This window comes from Carcharhinus amblyrhynchos, chromosome 12 (genome assembly GCF_965287045.1).
Source record: "Carcharhinus amblyrhynchos chromosome 12, sCarAmb.v2.hapA, whole genome shotgun sequence".
Taxonomy (NCBI): domain Eukaryota; kingdom Metazoa; phylum Chordata; class Chondrichthyes; order Carcharhiniformes; family Carcharhinidae; genus Carcharhinus; species Carcharhinus amblyrhynchos.
The window spans coordinates 41,682,353-41,708,167 of record NC_137335.1 but is presented as its reverse complement, the minus strand read 5'-3'; the positions used below and the strand labels follow the sequence as shown (position 1 = coordinate 41,708,167).

The window sequence follows — 25,815 nt, the reverse complement described above, 5'->3', positions numbered from 1 at the left end:
ACTGTGAGAGAAAACCTAAGTGATGTTCCTCCTGCCTCTCTCTCTTACTAATCCACTTGGTAATCTTTGAGCCCTGTTGCCTAACTGTGATTCTTCAGGATTGCCCTTGTTACAATGGAGATTCCTTAAAAATAAGTTGGCCAGTGCTACCATCTCCAGAGAAACAACCAAATCAGACAGTTATACCACTGAAGAAAGTCTGATGCCAGCCAGCAAACTACTGAGTGTATCTTCCATTTACTTTTTATGGACTCGAATGTAATGAACCTATCCTTCCCACACTGTAATCTGTATGCATATGAACTTTGAGTGTGTTTGAAAATATTTTATCATTTTACAGTATGTCCTCACTTAAACCAAAAGAGAAAATGCTGAAAAATCTCAGCAGGTCTGGCAGTATCTGTTAGGAGAGAAAAGAGCTGACATTTTGAGTCCAGGTGACCCTTGCAAAGCTAAAAGGCACAGTAAGTGGGAGATATTAATACTGCAGGGTGAGGGAATGAACAATGAGTCATAGCCATAGAAAGCAGGGTAAAAGACTGCTAATAGCTGTCCACAAAGAGAATAAAGGGAGTGAATGACCAAACAGCAGAGAAGCTGTAAGCTGTGACAAAATGAAGATGTTGGGGGGAGGAGGAAGAAGATGGGAAAGAGGTAGAATGTAGAAAAGAGTAAGTGGGGGGGGGGAGAAAAGGTAAGGGAAGAGGGATGAGATGGGGGAAAGAGTGGGAGGAGGAAGAAAAATGAAGGAAGACAATAAAAAATAAAAGGTAGAGAACAATAAAAAATTAAACAAAATAGAATGAAAACAAAGGGGGCCGAGGTGGGGTAGAGCGAATCATCTGAAGTTGTTGAATTTGATGTTGAAACTGGAAGGCTGTAAAGTGCCTAGCCGGAAGATGAAATGGTGTTCCTCCAGATTGGTTTGAGCTTCACTGGAACATTACAGCAGACCAAGGACAGACATGTGGACATGAGAGCAGATCCTGTATTAAAATGGCAAGCAACCTGAAGGTCAGGGTTCTGATTGCACACAGACCAAAGCTGCTCAGAAAAGTGATCCCCAGTATACGCTTGGTCTCTCTGATATAGAGCAGACCACATTGGGAGCAGCTAATGCAATACACCAAATTAAATGAGGTGCAAGTGAAACGCTGCTTAACCTGGAATGAATGGACCTTGGATGGTGATCATAGAAGAGATAAAGGGACAAGTGTTAGACCTTCTGCGATTGCATGGGAAGGTGCCATGAGTGACGGGAGAGGTGTTGGATATAGTGGAGGAGTAGACAAGGGAACTGTCTCTGAGGAATGCTGACAGAGGGAGTGAAGGAAAGCTGTGTTTGGCGTGGCATCATGCTGGAGTGGGTGAAAATGACAGAGGATTATGTTTTGCATGTGGACGCTGGCGGGGTGAAATGTGAGAACAAGGGGGACTTTATCCTTGTTCTAGGAGGGGAGGGGGTGAGAGTCGTGGCGCAGGAAATGGACTGCACGCTGTTGAGGGCCCTGTCAACAACTGCAGATGGGAATCCACAGTTGAGGAGAAAGGAGCACGTATTGGCAGCACCACTTTGGAAAGTGGCATTATCGGAACAAATGTGACAGAGGCAAAGAGGCTGAGAGAAAGGGATGAAGTCCTTACAGGATGTAGGGTGTAAAGAGCTGTAGTCCAGATAGCTGTGGGAGTCAGTGGGCTTGTAATGGATATTGGTAGATAGTCTATTGCCAGAAACGGAGATAGAAAAGTCAAGGAAGGGAAGGAAAGTATCTGAGATGGACTAAGTGAAGGCAATGGAGGGGTGGAAACTGGAAACAAAGTTGATGAATTTTTCGAGGTCTGGACGAGAGCATGAAGCAGCACCAAAATAGCAATCGATGTACTGGTAAAGGAGTTGTGGGAGGGGACCTGGGTAGGTCTGGAACAAGGAATGTTCCAAATATCCCATAAAAAGACAAGCATACCTGGGGCACATGTGGGTATCCATTGCTACTCCTTTGATTTGGAGGAAGTGGGATGAGTTAAAGGAGAAGTTGTTGAGAGATAGAATGTTCAGCCAGACAGAGGAGAGTGGTGGTGAATGGGAATGGTTCAGGCCTCTTTCCAAGAAAGAAGCGAAGAGCTCTCAGGCTGTCCTGGAGTGGGATGGAGGTGTAGAGAGTTGGCACATCCATGGTGAATAGGAGGCGGTTAGGGCCTGTGAACTGGAAGCTGTCAATATGCCACAGAGCATTAGCAGAATCCCGGACATAGGTGGAGAGGGAATGGACCAGGAGAGTGAGGATGGAGTCAAGATAAGAGGAAATAAGTTCAGTGGGGCAGGAGCATGCTGACACAATGGGGCTAGCAGGATGGTCCTTTTTGTGGTTTCTGGGAGTAGGGAGAAGTGGGCTGTTCGGGGTTAGGAGACTATTTGGTTGGAAGCTGTGGGGGGAAGGCATTCGGAATAAATGAGGTCGGTGACGGTATTGGAGATAATGGCTTGATGTTCAGTGGTGTGGTCATGATCCAGGAGGAGGTAAGAGGAAGTATCTGAGAGTTAGCACTCAGCATCTGTGAGGTAGAGGTCAGTACACTAGACAACAACAGCACCCCCTTTGTCAGCAGATTTGATGACAACGTCAGGGTTGGGCCTGAGGGAGCGAAGAAATTTAGGTTTCAGATTCCAGCATCTGCATAATTTGCTTTTACACTTTTGTCCTCACTTAAAGTTCTGCTTACATTCCTGAAAATTATGACAATCAGTGAAATAACTGTAAGTGAGTCATAGGTTCCCATATAGTCAATGTTAAAGCCAGAGCTGGGTTCCTTCAGACCTTTCTTCTCCAAGAAAAAACAATGTACAAGTTGAAATACTGGGCCATACATGCTGTGCATTCCTAGCTGAAATGATTTGCAAAAATGAAGTACCCCATTAAATGTAAAGCAATACTAAAAAAAATACTGTATTTATCTCAGCACAGTGCTTTTAGATTGACCAGGTTCCATCTAGTGGTAAAGGTTGCCCTGAAATACATGTTTGGTGCAAGTAGCTGCTGAAGTCCTGACTACCTGCACCAGCCAATTTCTGCCATCAGATGGCGCCCACGACCTCTGTACAAGTTCAATAACGAAGCCGACAGCAGGAGCCAGAAATCAGGAGCCACTGAGGAACAGACTCCGAGGACTGAGGTATCAACAGAGATTGGAAGTCAGCAAGGCCAGAAAAACAAGGCCAAAAAAGGCAAAGTCTACAAGGCCATGAGTTGGCAAAGGTGGGTGAAAGACAGAGTGAGGACAAGGGCAAAAGCACTATGGGAAAGTCATGTGAGCAGACAGGCCAAATTACACTAAAATAAAATTGGCAACTTAGAAAGATATATTGACACTACTTTACTGATGGTGTTGAAGTGAAACAACTCTAAGTGAGTCAATATTAAGCAGGAGCTTATTATACTTGGATTGATTTAAGTACAATAAAATGAACCTCTTTCTTTAGACTCGAGAAACACTGCCCAATTGGTTCTTTTGTGATTACAACACATAAGCAGTTAAGTATTCGTTAAATGGGCAAGAGCATCCTTTTCAAACAAAAAGCCTGTTATTGTCAAACAGGGAGAGGGAAACAATGGGAGTCATTTGACCCTCTCCTCACCTGGTCAGAACACACACCAAAAACAGTATAGTTTTACCTAATATTAGGTATTTCACCTAATACCTAATAATAAGATTTCAGTGAATTAATAATTCAGAAAAATTCTGGGGCAGGTAATACAGGCACAATTTGTGACATGCTTGCACCTATTCAGATGGAAGTAGTAAAACACAAAAGTGAACTAACCAACTCATCTACATGATTCCAGTGTAAGTGCCTGCTGATCACAGTCTTTAAGTTAAAAGAGTCATTAATGGCACAGAAGGAAGCCATTCAGCCCATGGAGTTGATGCTGATCTCTCCTTAATGATGCTAGCAAGCTCTGTATCACAAGATACTGAAGGCTTCTTTGCGAATTACAAGGTTCAGGCAGCCTGTTTCTTATAAAGGTTGGCTGCCTCTTAAAGAGATGATAGAAAATTAGATTTTTACAATGTAAATTCATGTAAACTGGACATCAGGACACTCTGGCTGGGAACCAGACTGACGGTACAGTGTGAGAGGTATGGCTGAACAACAGGAGAATAATCATGGTCTCATGAGCAGCCAGAAGTCTTCAAGGATCACTCTAGATTGGGAGCAAATAGCCAGGAGGGTCAACTCCTGTGCTGGAATTTTATTCAGAAATGGTGACTCTGGCCTCCCTAGCTGAAAAGTCAGGGACAAGTCCTCCTCGATTTGGCTGAATCGTCCCACAGACATTATATGGCTTTCAGGCTATTAATTGGTTCAATGGCAAGTTGTTCATCCCCATCAGGGAGGAAGCCCCAATTCCCAATCGGAGGGCCAACAGGTCTCTAGTCCCACAGTGCCACTGGGAATAATGTCCAATGCTGGGATTGCAGGCAATCCCTGAAGAAGAGATACCATGGACTTGGACTTAAAGTAAGTCTGGGGTTTCACTGGGACCAGACTACTAGGCCTTGACAAGGATAGTCAGGTGGCTGAGTTAGTCAGGATAGGGAGAAAACCATGGGGGAAGCTAACTTGAATGTGGGGTATGATTCTGCTGGGCAAAGGGTGGCAAACTGAAAAATCCCCCAGCCCCCAAGCATGGCAGCAAGATCACTAGACATTTAGTCTGGCACCCACTGCCATATGTAAATCCTGGTGCTGGCAGGATGCGGCCCTCAAACAGTCATTAATTAGTCATGCAAGGCCCTCAACTGGCCTACAGGCAGGCAAACTACCCAAACCCTCCCTCACTATGAGTAAAAAGCCAGGAGAGGGAGATAGACAATGGCACATATTGCTGTCATGGTGCCCAATTTTTCATAATGCAGGGATAAAGGGTGGTCTGCTTGCCAGTTCACCAGATGGTAAGACAAGTGGCAACCCGTAGAGGTGTATTGAATGTCTCAGCATCTTTGTGTGTGTACCCACTGTCTTCTTGGGATTTTGAACTCAGTCTCCAAGGTCTCTGATTACTAGTCCAGTAACAAAACTATATTACCATACCCCTATATCCTAAAAAAAGGGTCCAAAAAGCCTGATAGTTCATCTGCTAATGGGGAAATTGTTTCTCATAGGCAGGAAATAGCAAGCAACTGTTAATTTGGATGGTTTTTGATCTGATTTTAAGTGTGAACAATCAAAATGAAACAATCATCAGACAGACACATCAGGGGTGAGTGCATGTGATTAACTAGAGTGAAATCCAAGGAAAATGCAAAAATGTTAGGAATCGCCTCCATCACATCAATTTCTGCACTTAACAGCAGTGTATTAGGCTGCATATGTGCAACCATTTCTAGAAAAGCAGGTGGCTGATTTTAATGGGCTTGGTTTTTCCACCCCACTGTGGTGGTCGAGTAGTGTAGCAGGGTGAGAAATTTTCAGTTGCGATCCTCCCAGGCCACTTTTATTGACATAATCAGCCTTAAACCCAGGAAGGGCACAAGGCTAAATCAAATATTTATAACCTCATTTAAATCCGTTTAGTGACTCTGGAATACAATTATCCAGGTTCACTTAGCTTTCCGACCTCGCTGACGGAAGTCCTCACCAGCAAAGATCACAGATGGTCCTCACCAACAGGGACTAGACGTGATAGCTTCACTGGTGGGACCAGAGGCCATTGGGGTCCCCCAGATGGTCAGGGACACAGGGGCAGGCAATGCCCCTTGCCACACACCAGACACCAGGCAGTGCCACGGGGATGGGCCTCATGAGAGGCAGAGTTTGATTAGGCAGAGCCAGACAGAGAGGGGGTGACACTTGTAGGATGGGAGGGAGGTACAGAACTCTGCAGTGGGGGGTGGGGGCTGATGGTGGGGCCAACTGGGGTAGGCCCGGCATTGGGAGGCCGCGGTTGACAATCTGGGTCAGTGATCAGGAGGCTGGCATCAGGGTGGATCATTGGGAGGGGGTATCTATGGGGGATTCTGTAGGGGTGTAGTGATCGGGGGATGTCTGTGTGGGGTTGGCAATTAGCAGGGTACATGGGGATGATCAGTGGGGGAGGGTGCAATGTCTGTGGGGGCTGATGGGGGGGTGCTAACAGATCTCCTATACATAAGTATACATAGTGTATGGAAGATCAGGGCACATGCCTAACAGTCTACAGCCAGCTTCCCTGGCGACTTTAGGCTCTGCCCCCCGCCCCCCAACACACAAACACACACACACACACACACACAGACACACACACACCAGCATTGCCAAAATTGACAGAGTGTGAGAAAATTGCTTGGAGTTGCTTACTGAAATAAATGGAGTAAAAGGGCAGAAATTTACAAGAACAATTGCAAACATCCATTTAGCATGAAAATGAGAGAATTCCTGATCTGATTTTTGCGTGCATTTTCATGCCAAATCTTATGTACTTAGTCATTGAAAACAATGAAAAAAATGGGCTGGGCTTACTTCACCAGGCAACCAGTAGATGGAGCTATTGCACATGTGCAGATCTCTGATGCCGCACATGCGCAAATGCAACAGTAGGGGTCGGACAGAGAGAGAAAGTTGTCAGGCCCCTACTGCTGAAGACAGCTTCAACAAACACCCATCTCCACTGCCCTGCAATCATGGGGGCCCATGGCCAATCGCGAGCCCCACCGTGCATGGGCATCTAGCCCCTCTCCCCTGATCCAACTGCATCTGCACAGCAGCAGCAGACTCCCTGCCCAATCCAATCACACCTGCGGAGTGCTCAGTGGCCCCCCTCCTTCCCTCATCGAGCTGCTCCCTTCAGACCTTGGCCCCACCCCAGTGGCAGTGCCAAGGTGCCTGTATGGCATTGCCCAGGTGCCAGGATGGCACTGCCAAAGGGGCACCTCCCTTGTCCTCCCCATGGGGCCTCAATAGCCTCTGGTTTCACCAGCAAGGCCAGCACAACTGTTACCCATTGAAGGGGAGCAGGTGTTTTCCTTGCTGGAGAGAACCACTCCCGGCAAGGCCATAAAGGCAAGTGAGCCCTGATGATTGCGTGCTGAGCTCAACTAAGGAGATGTAAATCTTCATTTAAATAAATTTGAATAAATTATTCAGCCTCTCACCCAATTCAGGCAAGAGGCTGACTATATCGGAAATACTGCTCTCGTAAAATCACAAGAGCCGAGAAAGAGCCTGATTTCTTGGCTCTCGCACAATTTTACCGGCTTGCTCTGCCCATTAATGAGCAGGTAAAATCCCAGCCTATTTATTCCCTTATCATACATTTATTCTCACATCTATTCCTGGAAGCAATTCTGACAGTATTGTCCTTGAGCTCCTCATCATTATTTATGTTAACCATTGAAACTTTCTTTGCAGAATCTCAATTCTATTTCCTTCTGTGTCACTGGTTTCAACATAAACAATTCCTATTCCCCATGCTTTTCAAAAACCTTTGATGCATGTTGACTAATATTCTTTGTTCTGATATGTCTACTAATGATAAATAGAACGTTTCATTATTATTTAAATAGAGGAAAATTCAAGCTCTGGAATCTATCCAGAAATAGAGGTAAAGGATTGGCAATTAATTGCTACTGTTTTGATTATTCGATAACAACAAAATATTCTTCTTAAATACCTGAGCCTTAGTTCCTTATTCAGCGTGACCAACTCATCCCATTGTTGCATTTGTCGATTAATGTCTTGGATTAATTCAGTTTTGATCTCTACTGGCACATATTTTGTTTCTTTTGCAAATCTTAGGTCATTGAGTTTCTTTTCCAGTTCTCTCAAGTGCTTACATAGATCATCCACATTTAATGACTCCTTCAATGTCAGACCTATTACAGAAACGGAACAAACAAAAATTGCTTCCTTGCACTGTAGTGTAGCTGCTTCTTGTTCTTGAGAAGTCCTGCCTACTGAATTCAGAGGCCATAGTAGTAGGGATGGCCTCAATAGATAACAAGTATGTTGTTTAATTATTCCATTAGTAGTAGGGATGGCCTCAATAGATGACAAATAAGTTGTTATGCTGGCAGGACCCCAAATTCAGTTACAGCAAGGTACTGATATTTGGTACTTACTCTTCTAAGCTGTAGATTTCCAACAATAAAAGTAAAATGTGTGGTTTAAGTCAGACTCGAATAAAGAATGGTAATTCTAAAAACAAGATTACAAGGCTTTTGGGATAAGTCGTGTTCTTCATGTCCAGACTCTCATGCTAAGTCCTACTATGAAAATACAACAAGCAAAAGTTCCCCACAAGATGGTATAGGCAATTGAAAGGATAATCATTTATATACATTTTCAAGCAATCATTTCCAGTTATTTGCAATGGCCTGAAGTAGGTTGTCTTCTTGGTTTGGGTTGGTGCAAGGTTGCAGGGATTCAAACATGATCAACCAAAATTAAGAATTAAACAAAACTTACATTTATTCAATATTAAATAATTGATTAAAAGATTAAAAACTAGATCTCAAATGTTTTGACAATTGTCAGACCTGGAATACTTTTAAGATGGCTGACTTCATCCTGTGGTGGCAAAGTCTCACATTTCACATTTCTTGAATTTTTTACTGCCTGCAACTGAGCTTCTAATCCAGCTGTATTTTGTTTAATGAGTTCAAGTCTGTTAAAAGAATGTCAATTACTAAATGAAACAAGAAACAATTTGCATTTAAATAGATTTAACCTTAGGATAATACCAGGCAAATCAAACACTCACTGAACCAAGAGTAGGTCACTTGGCCCATAAGACTACTCTGTTTCGTAAGATTGTGGCTGATCTGATTGTAACCTCAACTCTGCAATCCCACCTGATCCCCCCCCCCCATAACCTTTCACCCTCCTTGCTTATCAAGAATCTACCTACCTCTGCCTTAAAAATATTCAAAGATTGCTTCCACCATCTTTTGAGGAGGACAGTTCCAAAGATTGATAATCCTCAGAGAAAAAAATTCTCATTTCTGTCTTAAATGGGTGATCATTATTTTTAAACAGTGATCCCATGTTTTAGATTCTCCATCAGAGGAAACATCCTTTCTCATTAGGTGAAGGATATTTAACTTATTTTTTTCTCCATTTGGACTAACTTGCCACAAGCCCATGTGACCACCATTATTCTCCAGGTGATTTGCTATCAGATCCCACCGATGTCACACTTAAGCTTGGAAGTGGGCAACAGTGGCATACAAAGATGGCCATCTAATTATTTCGCAATATCCAAGTTTGCTGCACAGCTTATTTTTCACAAGAACCATAGTGGAAAATTAATGGGGTTTTTTTTCTGTTCCTGCCAAAGTTCAGAAGTCATTTAGTTTTGTGTGGTTTTCTCATAAATGGAATTATTCAGGTTAATATGCAGCTATGGAAATGTGAACAGAGGTAATTTAATGGCTGACCAGAAAATAGCACATTTGACAAAATATAAGAGGATGAATTAACTTAAAAATAAATGACCAGATGGGGGAGCTGAGTTCCTTGAAATCTTTGAAAAAATATTCTAACCTTCTGCTGAAGGAGAGAAGGAAAATATCTGACAGGCAAAAATGTCTATGAAAACCCAATACAGAGGCAGGAAGTAAACAGTAAAAAAAAAGCTGTACAGCACCCAAAAACAGCAGCCCTTCCCATCCCCAGGGCACCCTCCCAAAAGAACAATATTGCAAGTTGCTTCAAAGGCATTAAAGTCAGATTTAAGGTTGTTGAAATCCCAGAGGATAGTGTGGGGCCTACGAATCTGTTTCACACCCAATGCCAGTTTGAGAGCATTTAAATATGCATAGTCTGTTTAAATCCCGGTGCACAGGCACGGTGTGATTACGGTGAGAATCAAAAAAAAACAAAGAACAACCCAGCACGGGAAACAGGCCCTTCGGCCCAACGAGCCCGCGCCGCCGCATCACCCTACACCTATTTTACCCTGCATGTCTACGAATGGGACCCTACTCAGTCAGATTCAGGGAAGAAATAGTGTCAATTTGGTGGAAACCGATTAGCCTAAGAGCACATCTTTGGGGTGTGGGAGGAAACCGGAGTGCCCGGAGGAAACCCACGCAACCACAGGGAGAATGCGCAAACTCCCACAGACACAGGCCCAAATCCATGTATCTGCACAGCCAGCAGTGCTAATCACTGAGCTGTTGTGGCGCCCGTCTATCGGTCCAGGATCAAGCACACACACCGACATGAAGTACTAGGCCACTCCTGGACTTCCAAGAGCAGCCCACGCACGACCCGCCGTGTGCATGCCCCTCGCTTGACACGAGGTGGACCTCCACCTGTGGAATAAAGACAAAAAATATTAATCATACAGCCTGCCCTTCCGGTGTCTCCCGAGGTTTAACCCTATTTAATAGCCCCTACCATATCCCTCCATTCTTGTTTCACTCATGTGCCTATCTAACTGCATCTTAAATGAGTCCAACGTTCCTGCCTCCACCACCCTACTCGGTAGCGCATTCCAGACCCCCACAACTCTCTGCGTAAAGAACCTTCCTCTTACCTCCAAATTATACCTCCCCCCCTCACCCTTAAGTGATGACCTCTCGTGTTCGTACCCAGTCTAGGGAGCAGTCTCTCACTATTAACTCTATCTATTCCCTTCAGTATCTTATATACCTCTATCATGTCCCCTCTTAATCTCCGTCTTTCCAAGGAGAATAGCCCCAGTCTCTTCAATCTCTCCTCGTAACCCAGTCCCCCCATGCCAGGCAACATCCTGGTAAACCTCCTCTGCACCCTTTCCAGAGACTCCACGTCCTTCCGGTAATAAGGTGACCAGAACTGGACGCAGTACTCCAAATGCGGTCTAACCAACGTTCTGTATAACTGAAGCATTAGACGGCAGCTTTTATACTCTAAGCCCCTTCCTATAAAGGCTAACATCCCATAAGCCTTCCTAACAACGTTCTCCACTTGTGACGCAACCTTCATGGATTTGTGAACCTGCACTCCCAGGTCCCTCTGTATGTCTATACTCCTAATCGGCCTACCTTTTATCACATAGCTCCTCTCTGCATTATTCCGTCCAAAATGCATCACCTCGCATTTGTCAGGATTAAATGCCATCTGCCACCTATCTGCCCACTGCACCAACCTATCTATATCCTGTTGTATCACCTGACAATCCAGTTCCGTACCCGCCAACCCTGCCATCTTGGTGTCATCAGCAAACTTGCTGATCACACCACCTACGCCCTCTTCTAAGTCATTTATGTAGACTACAAAGAGGAGAGGTCCCAGTACCGAGCCCTGCGGCACACCACTGGTCACTGGCCTCCAGCCCGACAAGGTACCCTCCACAACTACCCTCTGTCTCCTATTTCCCAGCCAGTTCTCAATCCACCTAGCTACCTGGCCTCGTATCCCATGCGCCTTAACCTTTTCTACCAGCCTACCGTGAGGGACTTTGTCAAACGCCTTACTGAAATCCATATAGATGACATCAACGGCTCTCCCATCGTCAACCGTTTTTGTCACCTCCTCAAAGAATTCCACCAGATTCGTAAGGCAAGACCTCCCTCTAACAAAGCCATGTTGCGTATCCCTAATCAGATCGCAACGCTCCAAATGCTCATACATCCTACCCCTAAGTATTTTTTCCATTAATTTCCCTACCACCGACGTCAAACTCACCGGCCTATAATTCCCAGGGTTATCCCTACTACCTTTTTTGAACAACGGGACCACATTTGCTACCCTCCAGTCTTCTGGGACCTCACCTGTGTCCAAAGAAGAGACACTACTGGTTTCCACTAGCGGCAACCTGGAGCAATCATTATGCCGGGGTGCTTGGAGGCCACTGAAGCCCCCAGATGATCAGGAAGGGAATCCATCAGGAGTGTCCTGACACTGGCAAACTATGTCTGGGAGGGGGTTGGGCAACATATCACCAATGAGGGTGGGGAAGTTCTGATATCCATGGGGTGAGGGAGGGGGGGGTCTTCCAGTACACTCTGAGATAGAGGTGCCCTTGTGAATGGCTCCTGAGTGCTCAGAAGTCAGGCTCACCAGTGCACTTACTTTCTTGGTTCTTTTCTACTTCCTACAAAAAAAAAGTTGCAAACATGAAGAGATACGCATCTGGGATTCCTAATGTCCCACTAATGATGCTGTGTCGCAAAATGTCTCCTGACCATTTGTGTGGGAACATGATAAAAGGCTGCATACTGGCCAGAAACTGCACATTGTAATCATCAAGCAGGACTCTTAAATTCTACTCAGATGTGATTCTCCCAGCACACTGCACTGATCGAGTAGTGCAGCAAGCCAGGAAACATCAGTAGGGGGCCTGTAGTGAGCCTCACGACCGGCATCCGGTTGAGTACGAGTCACTCAGGAAATTAGCATGAGGCCAATAACAATATGGACGGTATTCTCCAAGCTTGCAAAAGTCAACCCGCCCTCAGCCGGGAGAGGTTCCCACCAATGGAGATTAAAGATGCAGGAATCAGGTGTGATCACCCAGCTGGTGGGGCTAGAGGCCACTGAAGCCCCCATCCCGGGAGGTTGGGGATGGGGACAGGGAGTGCGGAGGTGCTCCTTGGGCTGTACCAGCCTGGCACCCTGGCACTGCTCACCAGGCACTGGACAGTGCCAAAGAGGAGGCAGGGCCTATTGGGAGCAGCGTCAATCAGTGGTGGTGGGAGGGACCCTGCTGCCACTTTGCATTAGGGATCAGTGGGATGGGGAGGGGGGGGGTGACTGGGGCTGCACATGGTGTTGGGAATTGGGGCTGGCCATGGGGGGGCAGGGCAATTGGGGTGGCTCAGGAGGGAAGGGGTCGGAAAGACCGGCGATCAGAGTGGTGGGGGGGTGGTTCAGGAAGCCAAAGACTGGGGAGAGGGGGGCTTGGGAAACAATCGGGAGGCCAGCAGTTGGGGGGCAGGACAGTGGATATGCACTGATCTTCCCATTGACAGATCGGAGCAAGCACAGTGGCCCACTTAGTGTGCTAATGCTGGGCAAAGTTAGTTGAATGAAACTCCAACACAGAGTGCTGGAGTTTCATTCAACTAACTGCGCCCAAAATATGGGCAGGAAAATCTGTCATTTTCCACCCATTGGGCACTTAGTTTCTTTTGGGGAGAATTGCCCCCACTTCTTTTCTGTGCTGCGCAGCCCTTCACTTACAGTTTCAATGTATAGAATCATAGATTAGTCTTACGTGGCCATAGGATGGGTGTGGAGCATGCGTTGGCATGGAGGGTATAAGGGGTCAAGAGGAGTGTGTGGGGGGATGTGAGGAATGAGGACTATAGGGTCTTTAGTACAGTTGGTACCGAGTTTGATAGAAGCAAGGAAAACTTTTTATTTATCCTCAACAAACAAGGAACTGTGGTCTAATACTGCAGTATGTTTCTAAAAATTAATGTCACTATTTACTGTATTTGAAAACATTAAAACATTATAAACAATGACTGATGAACTACAGTAACTGCTACAAGTCTCTGGTAAAGATTCTGATCCTACTTGTTTTGGAGCTGACTGGCTCTTTTTTTGTAAGCCATGAGAGTCATGGGTTCAGAAGCCATTGATTTCAACTTCCTCTGTAGAAACAGAGAATCTTCTCGTCCTTTATGTAAAATATTGATGGTTTCTTCATATTCCTTTTTGATAGATGTGAGTATATTTTTGTATGCTGTTGCATTGTCAATGACCTATGAAAATGTGAAATAAAATAAAGGTATATATAATACATCTCAATACAACATGTTCATTTATCTCTACATCTTCAAAAGAGATTTAAACTCATTGTGATCAACAGGTTGATTATCAGGCTTTAAATCCTTAAAAGACTCTGAGGGCAAGCAGTAAGAGTGTGAGTTTCCTGGTCAACGATACTGCAGAAGGCTGCAGCAAACCACTACAGCACTTTGCCATGCATAATCATGGACCAGTCTAATGGAAGTCCATGGTCATCAAAGTCCTCTTAGGGTATGGTATCTGAAGGAGTAGAGGGTATATCCAATGTTTCCCTAAGTGCTACTGGGTAGAGTTTCTGTTTTAGTCACACAGCAATTCCAGCGCAAATTGTCTGTTTTGAAAGATTTCCTTCCACCATACTTTGCCGCTCAAATTTATTTGTATATTGTTGAATACAAAATCTCCCATGAATAAGTGTAACTGGATGTCGTTTCAATTCTAATATTTGAACCTAAAATTTTTGCTTGAAAAAAATGTATCTTCTGAGAATTGACTCATCACAAAAAGCAAGCATTTTAAATCATATTATCAATCCATCATCACCTGCCAGTAACTTGATCACAAATTATTGAAATTGACTAAAAAGAAATACAGAATAATTTTTTGTTTGGATTGGGGTACAGTATTCAGTTTATTAGTAATTTTTTTTCAAAAATTGATACTCCTGTGCCAAAAGATCCAACTCAGTACTTGGAGCAAGCATGAAGGCCTGCAAATTAATGCAATTAGCAAAAACTTCAAGTGGTGATTAATTCAGTTTGGTGGGGTGTGGCTTTTTTGTGAATAGCACTTGTAGTTTAATGATTTTAAAATTAGTGCAAAAGATAGAGGAAACCTGCATGGTACTGAACTTAATTTGCGCTTAAAATTCCATAAGTCTTAAAATCTGATATGATGATATCAGGAGGAATCATGCCTAGGAAACTAGCACAATCAATCAGCCAGATTCTGCAGTTAGCAGCAAAGGGATGGTGGTTATCACTGATCTACAAAAAAGGATGCCCACAATGCCTTTATGGGCTCCAGAGTGCATTTACCATGTGATAATTAATCTAGCACCATCTAGAAAGGACCATCTATAGAGGATCTGTGGCAGCCAGGAAAGGTGACATCATCAAGCAGGTTCAGCAGCCAATCATACTAAAGAATTCACATGACAGTAAAAAAAAGGTCAAAACTCAGTTTCTAATTGTTTTATCAAAGGTGAAATAAAGATTGGAATATAAGGGGGAATTAAGATTTTTTTAAAAATCATAAACTTCAAAAAATAAAGACAATATATTTTTAAAAAGGCATGTTTTTTTCATCTTGCGCATGAAGGAATGTTGTTCCATGTTCATGGAAGTAGGTGTATGTGTGTGTATATGTGTGTGGGGGTGGGGGTGGGTGATGTTGGTGGGAAAGTGAGGGGGTGGGCGAGAGAGAAAGAGACAGAGAGATTCCACCATTACAGCCACAGTCTTCCCATTTAACCAAAAGAACAGCAACATTTAAAAATGACAAAAAGGTAGGACTCAAGTACATTTTTAATAAGAGAATTTACAGTAACAGTCTACCTGCAAGAAGTAGAAAATACTTCCAGAAATTAGGTTTTTGTATGTTTGTACTTATTGTGCAAAAACAATTAATTTTTATGGTTTGGCTCTTCAACACAATAATGTTTCTCAGGAGTTCCTTCAGTACTCCCTGGAGGTCAAAAGGTTCCACGGCTGGAAAAGTTTGGATATCCCTGACATATAAGGCACACAAACACACCATTCAGTTCATCAAGTACATGCCGATGTTTAAGCTCCACCCAAGCCTCCTTCCATCTTTCCTCATCTAAACTTATCACTGTGACCCTCTTTTCCCTTCTCCTTCATATTCTTGTCTAAATTTATCTTAAATGCATCTTTTTTTTAATTCATTCATGGGACATGGGCATCGCTGGCTGGCCAGCATTTATTATTCCTAGTTGCTCTTGAGAAGGCGGTGGTGAGTTGCCTTTTTGAATCACTGCAGTCCATTTGCTGTAGGCTGGCCCACAGTGCCGTTAAGGAGGGAATTCCAGAACTTTGACCAAGCAACTGAAAAGGAACGGCAATATATTTCCAAGTCAGGATGGTGAATGGCTTGAGGGAAACTTGCAGATGCTGGTGTTCCCACATATCTGCTGCCCTTGTCCTTCTAGATGGAAGTGGTTGTGGGTTTAGAAGGTGCTGTCTAAGTTTCTTTGCTACATCTTGTAGATACATACTGCTGCTACTGAGCATCAGTAGTAGAGGGAATGGATGCTTGTGAGTGTGGTTCCATTCAAGGGGGCTGCTTTGTTCTGAATGGTGTCAAGCTTCTTGAGTGCTGTTGGAGTTCCACCCATCCAGGCAAGTGGGGAGTATTCCATCATACTCTTGACTTGTGCCTTGTAGATGGTGGACAGGCTTTGGGGAGTCAGGAGGTGAGTTACTAGCCGTAGTATTCCTAGTCTCTGACCTGCTCTTGTAGCCACTGTGTTTCTGTGGTGAGTCCATTTGAGTTTCTGGTCAATGGTAACCCCAAGGATGTTGACAGTGGTGATGGGATGACTGGCCCTCTACAACCACAACTATCAAATGTGCCAGGTATGACCAGCAGAGAGTTTCCCCCTTGATACCCATTGATTCCAGTTTTGCTATTCACTTTAACCATTCCCTATGGTAATCAGTTTCACATTCTCACCACTCTTTGGGTAAAGAATATAAGAACATATGAAATAGGAGCAGAGTACACTTTACTGTTAATTGAGCTAGCTTCACCATTCAATACAATCATGACTTATCTTTGGTTACAATTCCACTTTCTACTCATCCCCCATATCCCTTGATTTTCTGAGAGACCAAAAATCTTTCTCAGGATTAAATATATTCAATGAACAAGCATCCATTACCCTCTGGAGTGGACAATTCCAAAGATTCACAATGCTTTTGAGTGAACAAATTTTTCTTAATCTCATTCCTAAATGATCAGCCTCTTATCCTAAACTTCTCCCTAGTTTTCTAGATGCTTATCAGGGGAAACAACCTCTTAGTGTCTGTCCTGTCAAGTCATTTCAGAATCTTTTATGTTTCAATGAGATTGCCTTTCATTCTTCTAAACATCAGAGAATATAGGCCCAATTTACTCAGTCTCTCGTTATTGCTTCCTGGAATAACAGGCTTGTCCTATCTGGTTAACCTTTGCTGTCTCACCTCCAATGCAACAATGTCCTTCCTTAAAATATGGAGACCAAAAATGGACTCAGTACTCCAGTATAATGTGGGGAATGTGAGATTAAGCACTTTGCTGTAAGAATAGAAAAGCATATTTTTAAAAATGCATGTGTGTGATGATACTGTGCCTTTAAGAAATGTATTTTTTTTGTGAAGAACATTCTTAAAATTTGGCTCTGTTTACATGGTGCTAATTTGTTTGCATCAGGTGGCTCCATGCTGAAAATGCAGAAGAATAACTGAGCTTGGCAAATGGGGTGTTTGTTTTAATCTGAGTGAATGCATTTTTGTTTATTTTTGTTTTCTCCTGGGGTTTCAGAGTAGGATTTGATTAGGTTGATTGATAAGAGACAGAGTCATGTGTCAGTGGGAGGAGTTGTTGTCCATCCATCATCGTTGATGAGGATCACGACACCATTAGTCATTTTGAGGCTAGATGTGATGTATCCGAAGATGACTGATCAGGCCAATTCAGCCACGGAATGTCCTGGCACATATTGGACAGACTTGTGTAGGCACTGCAGTTGTTGTGCTGGTGGCTCTGGACTTGCGTAGTTCATGCTTAAGTTGTGCTTCAGCAATACAACTTGCTTCGTAAGCCCGACAGCCCTTGTGGATGAGACAGTGCCAGGTAGGGCAGTTTTGTGCCAGCGTTTCCCAGGTGGTCGTGTCTGTGTCAAGTGAATTCAGGGAGGCCTCAAGTGTGTCTTTGTAACGTTTCTTCTGCCCTTCACGTGAGCGTCTTCCAGCAGAGAGTCCCCCAAAAACAAGCTGCTTGGGTAGGAGCTCATCTGGTATACGGATGACATGACCTACCCACCAGGTCTGCGCTCTCATCAGCAGTGTGTGGACTAATGGTAGACTTGTTCTAGAAAGAATTTCAGTGTCTGATACTTTGTCTTGCCATCTGATGTGTAATATTCTGCAAAGACAAGTCATGTGGAAATGATTGAGCTGTCTTGTATGCCTTTGATACACGGTCCACATTTCATAGGCATACAGGAGGGTAGTGAGTATCACAGCGCTGTAGACCTTCAGTTTTGTTGCTGGGCTGATTCCTCGACGTTCCTACACAGCAGAGCGCAGTCTACCGAAAGCAGAACTTGTCTTTGATATGCTGCAGTTAACTTCTGTATCAGTAGTCACTGCTTGGGAGAGGGTGCTGCCAAGATAAGTGAACTGGTCCACTGCCTGTAGTTTCTGCCCTTTGATTGTGATTATGGGTTCTGTGTACGGTGCATGAGGAGCAGGCTAGTGCATGACTTCGGTCTTTTTGATGTTGGTCGTGAATCTAAAGTTGTCGCAAGCTGTGGAAAATTTGTCCATACTGACTTGCATCTCTGGCTTTGAGCCAGTATACAGGGTGCAGTCATTGGCAAAGAGGAAGTCTCTCAGAACAGTCTCCTTCACTTTGGTAATAGCTTGAAGTCTCCTCAGGTTGAAGAGCTTCCCATCCACTCTGTACTTGAGGCTGATTCCAGCTGCACTGTCCTGGAAGGCATCATTCAGCATGGCAGTAAACATCATGCTGAACAGCGTGGGTGCAAGCACACAGCCTTGTTTGACACCATTGGTGACTGTGATTGCCTCAGAGGATTCTCCGCCATCCAGTACTCTGACCATCATGCCATCTTGGAACTGGCGTACCATCTGAATGAATTTGGTGGAGGGCCAGCCGAACTTTGACATGATCCTCCACAGGCCATGTCGGCTGATAGTGCCGAAGGCTTTCGTGAGGTCAACAAAGGTTCTGTAGAGCTTGTGATTCTGCCCCTGACACTTCTCCTGAAGTTGGCGCACAGCAAAAATCATGTCAATAGTCCCAGGAGGAGTTAATCTTACAGGGAAAGGCAGTTAGCTTTCTGCTTGGTTCTGAAAGAAGCAAGAGGTGTTTCTCTCTCTCTCTGGAGGCTACTGAGTGTCAGAAAACAGGTGTCTCGCTATCTCCAGAAGTGTTCAAAGGCTTGAGGATTGGCAGCCCCCATACAAGCATGTTAGTGTTTGCTAACTGATTTTGAAGAAGGGTTTAAGTCTATGAGGAATATTGCTTAAATTGGAATGAATAGAGATATGTTAACAGTTAAGAGTTGTATCTTGTCATGTTTAAGTATTTCAATTGGTGAAAGTTAAGCTCATTAGTTTTGTTATAGTTAAACTGTATTGTTAAATAACATTTGTTTTTATAAAAGCCTCCTAGTGGGTCAATAGAAGCCTCTTATCCCTGAAGTGAAACACTTTATCCTCACACTAATGTCAAAGTCATAAGAAAATTGGAGTTGAGTTTAACTTCATAATATACCTTGGTGTTCTGATATGATCCCTAACACATGAGACTTGTAAATGCTGATGTCCAGAATGACTTGGGTATATTCACGCAAGAAACACAGAAAGTTATTATACAATTAGCAAGGCAAATGTATTGGTCTTATCAAAGCCTGTACACTTACAGCAAGACTTTTTTATTCTTGTACTCCAATCCCTTTACACATACAGGCCAATACATTTGTTTTTCTAATTGTATGCTGTGCCTACATGATTATCTCCTGTGTTCCTTGTGTGGGTACAACATTTTCATGATGACTGATGTCAGACTCTGGTCTGTAGTTCCTTGTTTTCTCCCTCATTCCTTTCTTGAATAGCAGTGTTGCATTCTAATTTGCAGTGACCTACATAGAATCTAGGTGATTTTGGAAAATCATGCCCAGTATATTGACTATCTCTGCAGTTATTTCTTTTAAAACCTTGGTATGAAGGTGATCAGGTTTTTGAATTTTGTTTCCTCAAGTTTCTTCTGCAGTTTTTCATGGCTCATATTAATTAAGTTAATTTCCTCACTCTTATTAACTCCTTGCTTACTCTATTTTGTAATGTAACTTATTCCTTCTATTGTGAAGATGAATAGAACAAATTTGTTCAATGTCCTTGCCATTTTCTCATTACCCATGATGAACTCTCCTGTCTGTCTTGGCGATGGTGGGAAGGGGTGGGAGAGAAGTGGAAGGTGGGGAATCAATTATTTCTTTAGCTATTCTCCTTTTCATATACCTATAGATATTCTTACAATTGGCTTTTATTTCCTGGTTAGTCTATTCCCATATTTTTTCCCATTTACCAACATTTTGGAGGCTCTTTGGTTTTTAAAGTAATCCCAATCTTCAGGTTTACTACAATGTTTTGCAACATCTTAAACCTCCTCTTTTAATCTTAACTCCTTCTTCTTTTGAAGCAGTGCCTTGAGATTGAGGATGACTTGCTTCCAGTCTAATGCAATGCATCTGAGATGGTTGATATATCCAAGGCGCAAACTGCAGATTCTGCCACATGGGGCAGGAGGTATTTGGAGGCTCAGACTGACGTGTGGTTTGGAGGTTTGTGTGATCTCTCCAATGCCTCTGCAGGTTTCCAATGAAGTCTCCCGCTGTGCTTGGTGCCTTCCTGAATGAACCTTCTCCATTTGAACAAACACCAGCTAGGGACTCCGATGAATCTATAGGAATGTTTGATCTCTTCAGGGATACAGAGATTACATCCCTAAAGCATCTCCAGTCTTCTGGGTCTCTCCTACAGTGACGGAGTTCCAAGTATAGTATTGCTTCAGGTGTTTGATGTCAGGCATATGAATGGAATGACATGCTTAGTGCAGTTTGTTTTGCATGATTAGTACCTCAGTATTGAGTATGTTGGCTTCAAAGATTGCCTTTGTTTACCAACGGAATTAAAGTATCTTGGTAATTCTCCAGTTTTTTCGTGTGCCTGCTGTAGGTTGTCAAAATCTTCAAAGCACATAGGAGTGTGGGGGAAACACTGCTGCCCAGAAAACCTTCACTATTTCAGGTTTGAGATTCTGGTCCTCAAATAATCATTTCCTCAGTCACCCGAAGGCCACATTTTCCAGGATTTTGCCATGAATTTGAAGTTTAAGTTTAATGTTTATTTTATCATTGTCACAAGTAGGCTTACATTGACACTGCAATAAAGTTACTGTGAAAATCCCCTAGTCACCACACTCCGGCGCCTGTTCGGGAAGAATTTAGCGTGGCCAACCGTCCTAACCAGCACATGTTTTGGACTGTGGGAGGAAATTGGAGCGACCGGATGAAATCCATGCAAACACGGGGAGAATGTGCAGACTCCACACAGTTGAACTTGGATCCCTGGCACTGTGAGGCAGCAGTGCTAACCACTGTGCAATCGTGCCTCGATGTGGGGAGGTGTTAAGCTGTAAAAGCTGGTCAGAAACGAACCTTAAATTTTCTGGAAGTTTAGTGAAAAACTCATTTCAGAGAAGGAGTCTGCAATAGCCTGGAGTTCAGTTTCTGAGTGAGTGCACATACAAGTGTCATGTGCATACTGGAACTCAATGACAGAAGCCTATGTTATTAGGATTTTGGATTGAAGACAGCCTATGTTTGGATTTCCCATCTGTTCTGTAAATTATCCCTGTGCCTGTGGGTACTTTACTAGAGGTGAGCTGCAGTATTACAGCCAGGAAGATAGAGGAGAAGATTGTTATGGTGACACAGCTTTGTTTGACCATGTTCTCTGAACTGCTTCTAATGCAATTATGTAAATAAATAAGGAGATCAAAACTATACACTGTACTCTAGATATGGCCTCATTGATGCTCCGTACAATTATAGAAAAACATCCATTATTGAAATTTATATTCCAATCTGCTCACAATAACTGACTATATTTCCGTTCCTAATTACTTGCAATACCACACGCTAATTTTGTGATTCATGTGACAGAACACCCAGTTCCCTCTGTACCTGCAATCTTATTTCATTTAGATAATTTTCTGCAAAGTGAACAAGTTTATATTTTCCCATATTATCTTCCATCTGCCATTTTTGCCCAATTACTTAACCTATCTATATCGCTTTGCAGACTCCTTTACTGGAATTTTACCAACCCGCCCACCATGGGAATCAGAGTGGGCAGGAGGCAGATTCGGCCGTGTCCATTGCGAGATTTTCCAGCTGCGCTCGCTCCGAGATTGGAAAATCCCGCCCCTTATGTCCTCTTCACAACTTACTTTCCTACCCATTTTTGTGTCATCAGCAAATTTATCAACTATCTATTTGATTGCTTCATCCGAGTAATTGGTATAACTTGTAAATAGTTGAGGACGCAGCACTGATCCCTGAGGGACTCCACTCATTACATTCTACCATCCTGAAAATGATCCATTTATGTTTACTCTCTGTTTCCTGTTAGTTATTCAATCCTCTATTCATGTTATCCCCTACGCCATGAGTTCTTATCTTTTGTAGTTAATTTTTGATGTGGCACCTTGTAAAATGCCTTATGGAAATCCAAGTACTTCACATCCACAGGTTCCCCTTTATACACATTGCTTGTTACTTCCTCAGTACACTCTAGTAAATTAGTCAAAACTATGTTGACGCTGTCTGATTGTTTCTAAGCTTTGTAATGACCAGGATGGGAGGAGTGTGCACTTTATCTAGCCTCGCTACTCCGCAGGTCATGCTATTACTTTAAAAGTTTAATTCATTCTCCAAGTTAAGGCTAGCCTTCATTCTCAGATTATTCCCCAAAACACAATGATTTCAAAAATAGATCTAAAACTTAAAAACTTGCTTCTGTCATGTGATTTCCAGTGAATCATGAGACTGCCAGTTTTTCTCCCCTGATTGATTAAGTGATTGCAGTTCAAAATTGTGATAATCCCCTTGACTTGCATGGGGAATCACTAATTGACCTCCCAGTAGGACTTGTTGAATACGAGCTCCCTGGGGATTGGTAATTAACCAACCAAGTGGCGTTTGTATACCCAGGCCTGTATAAAAGAGGACCCTGAGTATCTTTAGTCCCAGTTGAGACCTGTTCTGTTCACCACAGGTTTGTGGTTTTTGTTTATTTTCTTTTGTGCAATAAAAGTACTGTTCCTTTGCAGCTGACTCCTGGAGTTATTGTACTGGCAACAAGGTAAAAGAAACATTTTAGTCACCCTGCTCTTCAGATCGTTCAGTTTTGCAATGCCACTTTTTGGGAAATTGGAGCCGTATGATCCGGGTATCGATGATTTACCACAATATGCTAACAGAATGTGATACTTCTTTTGAGCTAAAGAAATAGGAGAAGATGATCAGCAAAAGGTCATCCTGATGACTGGTGCAGGGCTGCCACATTCAGTACTATAAAGTCTGATGTATTCGGCAACACCGGAGTCCAAGACCATTGATGGGCTCATGAAAATGGGGGCAAACCATTATGATCCTAAACCTTCCATAATCTTGCAATAGTACTGATTCAATACAACTACTAGATTTACAGGGGAACCAGTAACGGAATTCCTGACACGATGACGAAAACTAGCAGAGCATTGCGAATATAGCCCAGCATTACCAGAAATGCTGAGAGACTGTTAGTATGCTGCGTAAATGATCTAGCAACCCAAAGAAGGCTTTTGACAGAGCCAAATGTAGATTTATAAAATAAAGGAGCCCAAGAGCTGAAAGGTTGTATACATAAAATCATCCTTAGGCTTGGGCAAGTCCCCTACCACAGACGCAGGTCCCCAGTTGAACATATTCGTGATCCCCAGCCTTGGGCAAGGAAAAATGAGCAAGCAAGCAAACCAGGAAATCCTGGAACTGGAGGAGAGGGAAATCCCAGTACTGGAGGAGAGGGAGTTCCACAGTTTTAGGGGCAGCCAGCACAACAGTACTGTGCATGCAGCCATAAGCCATTGTTGAGGAAGATCCACCTCCAGTTATACCTCAACAGGCATCCAGAAAGAGGCGATAACTATATCCCACTTGACCAGGTGGAGTACGAACTAGAGTAAAGGGCATGGGCCAAAAGAAGAAGACAGTCCTAGCACCCAAAGAGTGATGGGAGCCCCTTGACTCGGAAGGGAAGGGAAGGGAAGGGATGTGATAATTCCCCAATTACTTGCATTGGGAATCATTAACTGACCTCCCAGTAGGACTCATTGAATATGAGCTCCCTGGGGATTGGTAATTAACCAACCAGGTGGAGCTCATATACTGAGCTCTTATAAAGCAGGACCCACGTTTTGTCCTGTTTGAGACCTGTTGTGTTCACCATAGGCTTGTGGTTGTGCTTATTTTCTTTTAATAAAAGTATTGTTCATTTACAGCAATTCCTCTAGTTATTATAAAAACAGTTTTCCCACTCAAGGATTATACTGATTAAGTGATTTCTTGATACAAGGTATGCTTGCTCTCAATCTGAAGGTGAACTTGTGACCCTTTTCAAAAAACTCCAGGTCAGCAGATTATGCAAGTCTTTCTATATTTTAAAAGAAAAATGTAGTTTTGAAAGATATGATTTTCCCGATTGTGTCCTGCTATAACTCCCTATGATAGATGTTAAGCTAACAGATCTGTAGTTTTACATCAACAAAGATATGGAGGAGCAGGGAATCACTGACAGCAGCATTAGGATTTTCATGTTAAATGCGCATGTTAGATGCCAAATGTTGCTGTAAGTTTTGCAGCATAATAATACTAACCATTTCACAGTCATTATAACCACAAGTTCTGACCTGTAGTGTTTCTCCATTATGTATACCTAATATGTCTTTATTTGAATTGACTTTTTTGATTAGAATTCAAGAACCGAAAGGCACCAAAAAAGTCTCTAATTGCTGTAAAAGTTAAAAAATTTATTTCTTAGTCACAAGTGAGGCTTACATTAACAATGCAATGAAGTTACTGTGAAATTCCCCTAGTTCCCACACTCTGGTACCTGTTCGGGTCAATGCACCTAACCAGCACATCTTTCGGACTGTGGGAGGAAACTAGAGCACCCGAGGAAACCCACACAGACACGGGGAGAATGTGCAAACTCCACAAAGTGACCCAAGTGTTTTTATGTACATCTCGACTCCATCTAGTGATGTTGCTCTCCTCCATTTATTTACTGAAATTATTTCTGCCTAAGGGAAAAGCAAAGAAGGTTAGTTGTGAGAGATGCAGTGCAGCCACTATTACCTTGTCAAACACATTCCTGTAAATGATGTAGCGCTGCTCATTGGGTCCCTGCTCAGGACAGCCCAGCTCCTCAGTCTCGGTCTTGAGGTGTGCCCGTATGCGGCAGAGCAGGTTTCGGTCGGCCAAACTCCGGATGGATGGGAATGTCTGACATTTGTCCAGAGCCACAGGTGACAGTCCCTTGGCCGCCATCACCCCCTGCTCCAGATGATCCTTCTGAGGCCTGCCAGGGAGGCCCAGCCTCTCACACACACTCCTTCACCTTCCTGGCTCAAACCTCCCAGTGCTGGTCAGAAGTGCCCTGAAACCTGCAGTCTGTACCCACCATCCCCCCCACCCCTATAGAGGCCGATGTAGAGATGCTGGCGTTGGACTGGGGTAAATACAGTATAAGAAGCCTCACAACACCAGGTTAAAGTCCAACAGGTTTATTTTAACAGGTTTATTATCGACTCTTTGCCGCCTTCCCCCCCACCGTCTCCAAGGACACCGGTTGCTGCGCAACCGAACGGACGCCTGTCCGCGGCGCTTTCTGGGAAATGTAGTCTCAAACGGATGGGTCTTTCGGAAACTCAGATAGTTTATTTCTCTGATCGGATTGACTTTTGTTCAAGTGTAGCCAGTGTAGCCATTTACAAATAGTGCTTGAAGATAGCTTTAGATTGTATTTTACCGCTATCTAATTGGCCGAGTCAGGACACACCCACAATGCAGTGCGGCAGGCTGTCTTGGTCCCGAATAAAATGATTTAAATCTAAGGTAGCGATATCATTTGCACACACATTGAAACTATATTGAATTTTAACCAGTGCTTGGAGAAACAGGTAATATTTTGAAAGGTTGACCCGCATTGAAAAGGGAGTTGGTTAGACACCTAAGCCCTGCT

The 25,815-nt window shown here is 43.5% G+C and overlaps 1 protein-coding gene across 1 annotated transcript in view; it reads right to left on the bottom strand.

Moving 5' to 3' along the window:
• The window catches only part of LOC145350936 (clathrin heavy chain linker domain-containing protein 1-like), a 66,084-nt gene extending 40,688 nt beyond the window's left edge, over positions 1 to 25,396 (bottom strand). Inside the window, exons 1-4 of the mRNA XM_080200436.1 lie at positions 24,930 to 25,396; positions 13,487 to 13,674; positions 8,515 to 8,642; positions 7,650 to 7,851 (exon numbers count right to left, since the gene is read on the bottom strand). Of these exons, the coding sequence (XP_080056562.1) occupies positions 7,650 to 7,851; positions 8,515 to 8,642; positions 13,487 to 13,674; positions 24,930 to 25,121 (710 nt within the window). The 5' untranslated portion in view covers positions 25,122 to 25,396. The remainder of the gene's footprint in view (positions 1 to 7,649; positions 7,852 to 8,514; positions 8,643 to 13,486; positions 13,675 to 24,929) is intronic.
• Positions 25,397 to 25,815: the final 419 nt, after the last annotated feature.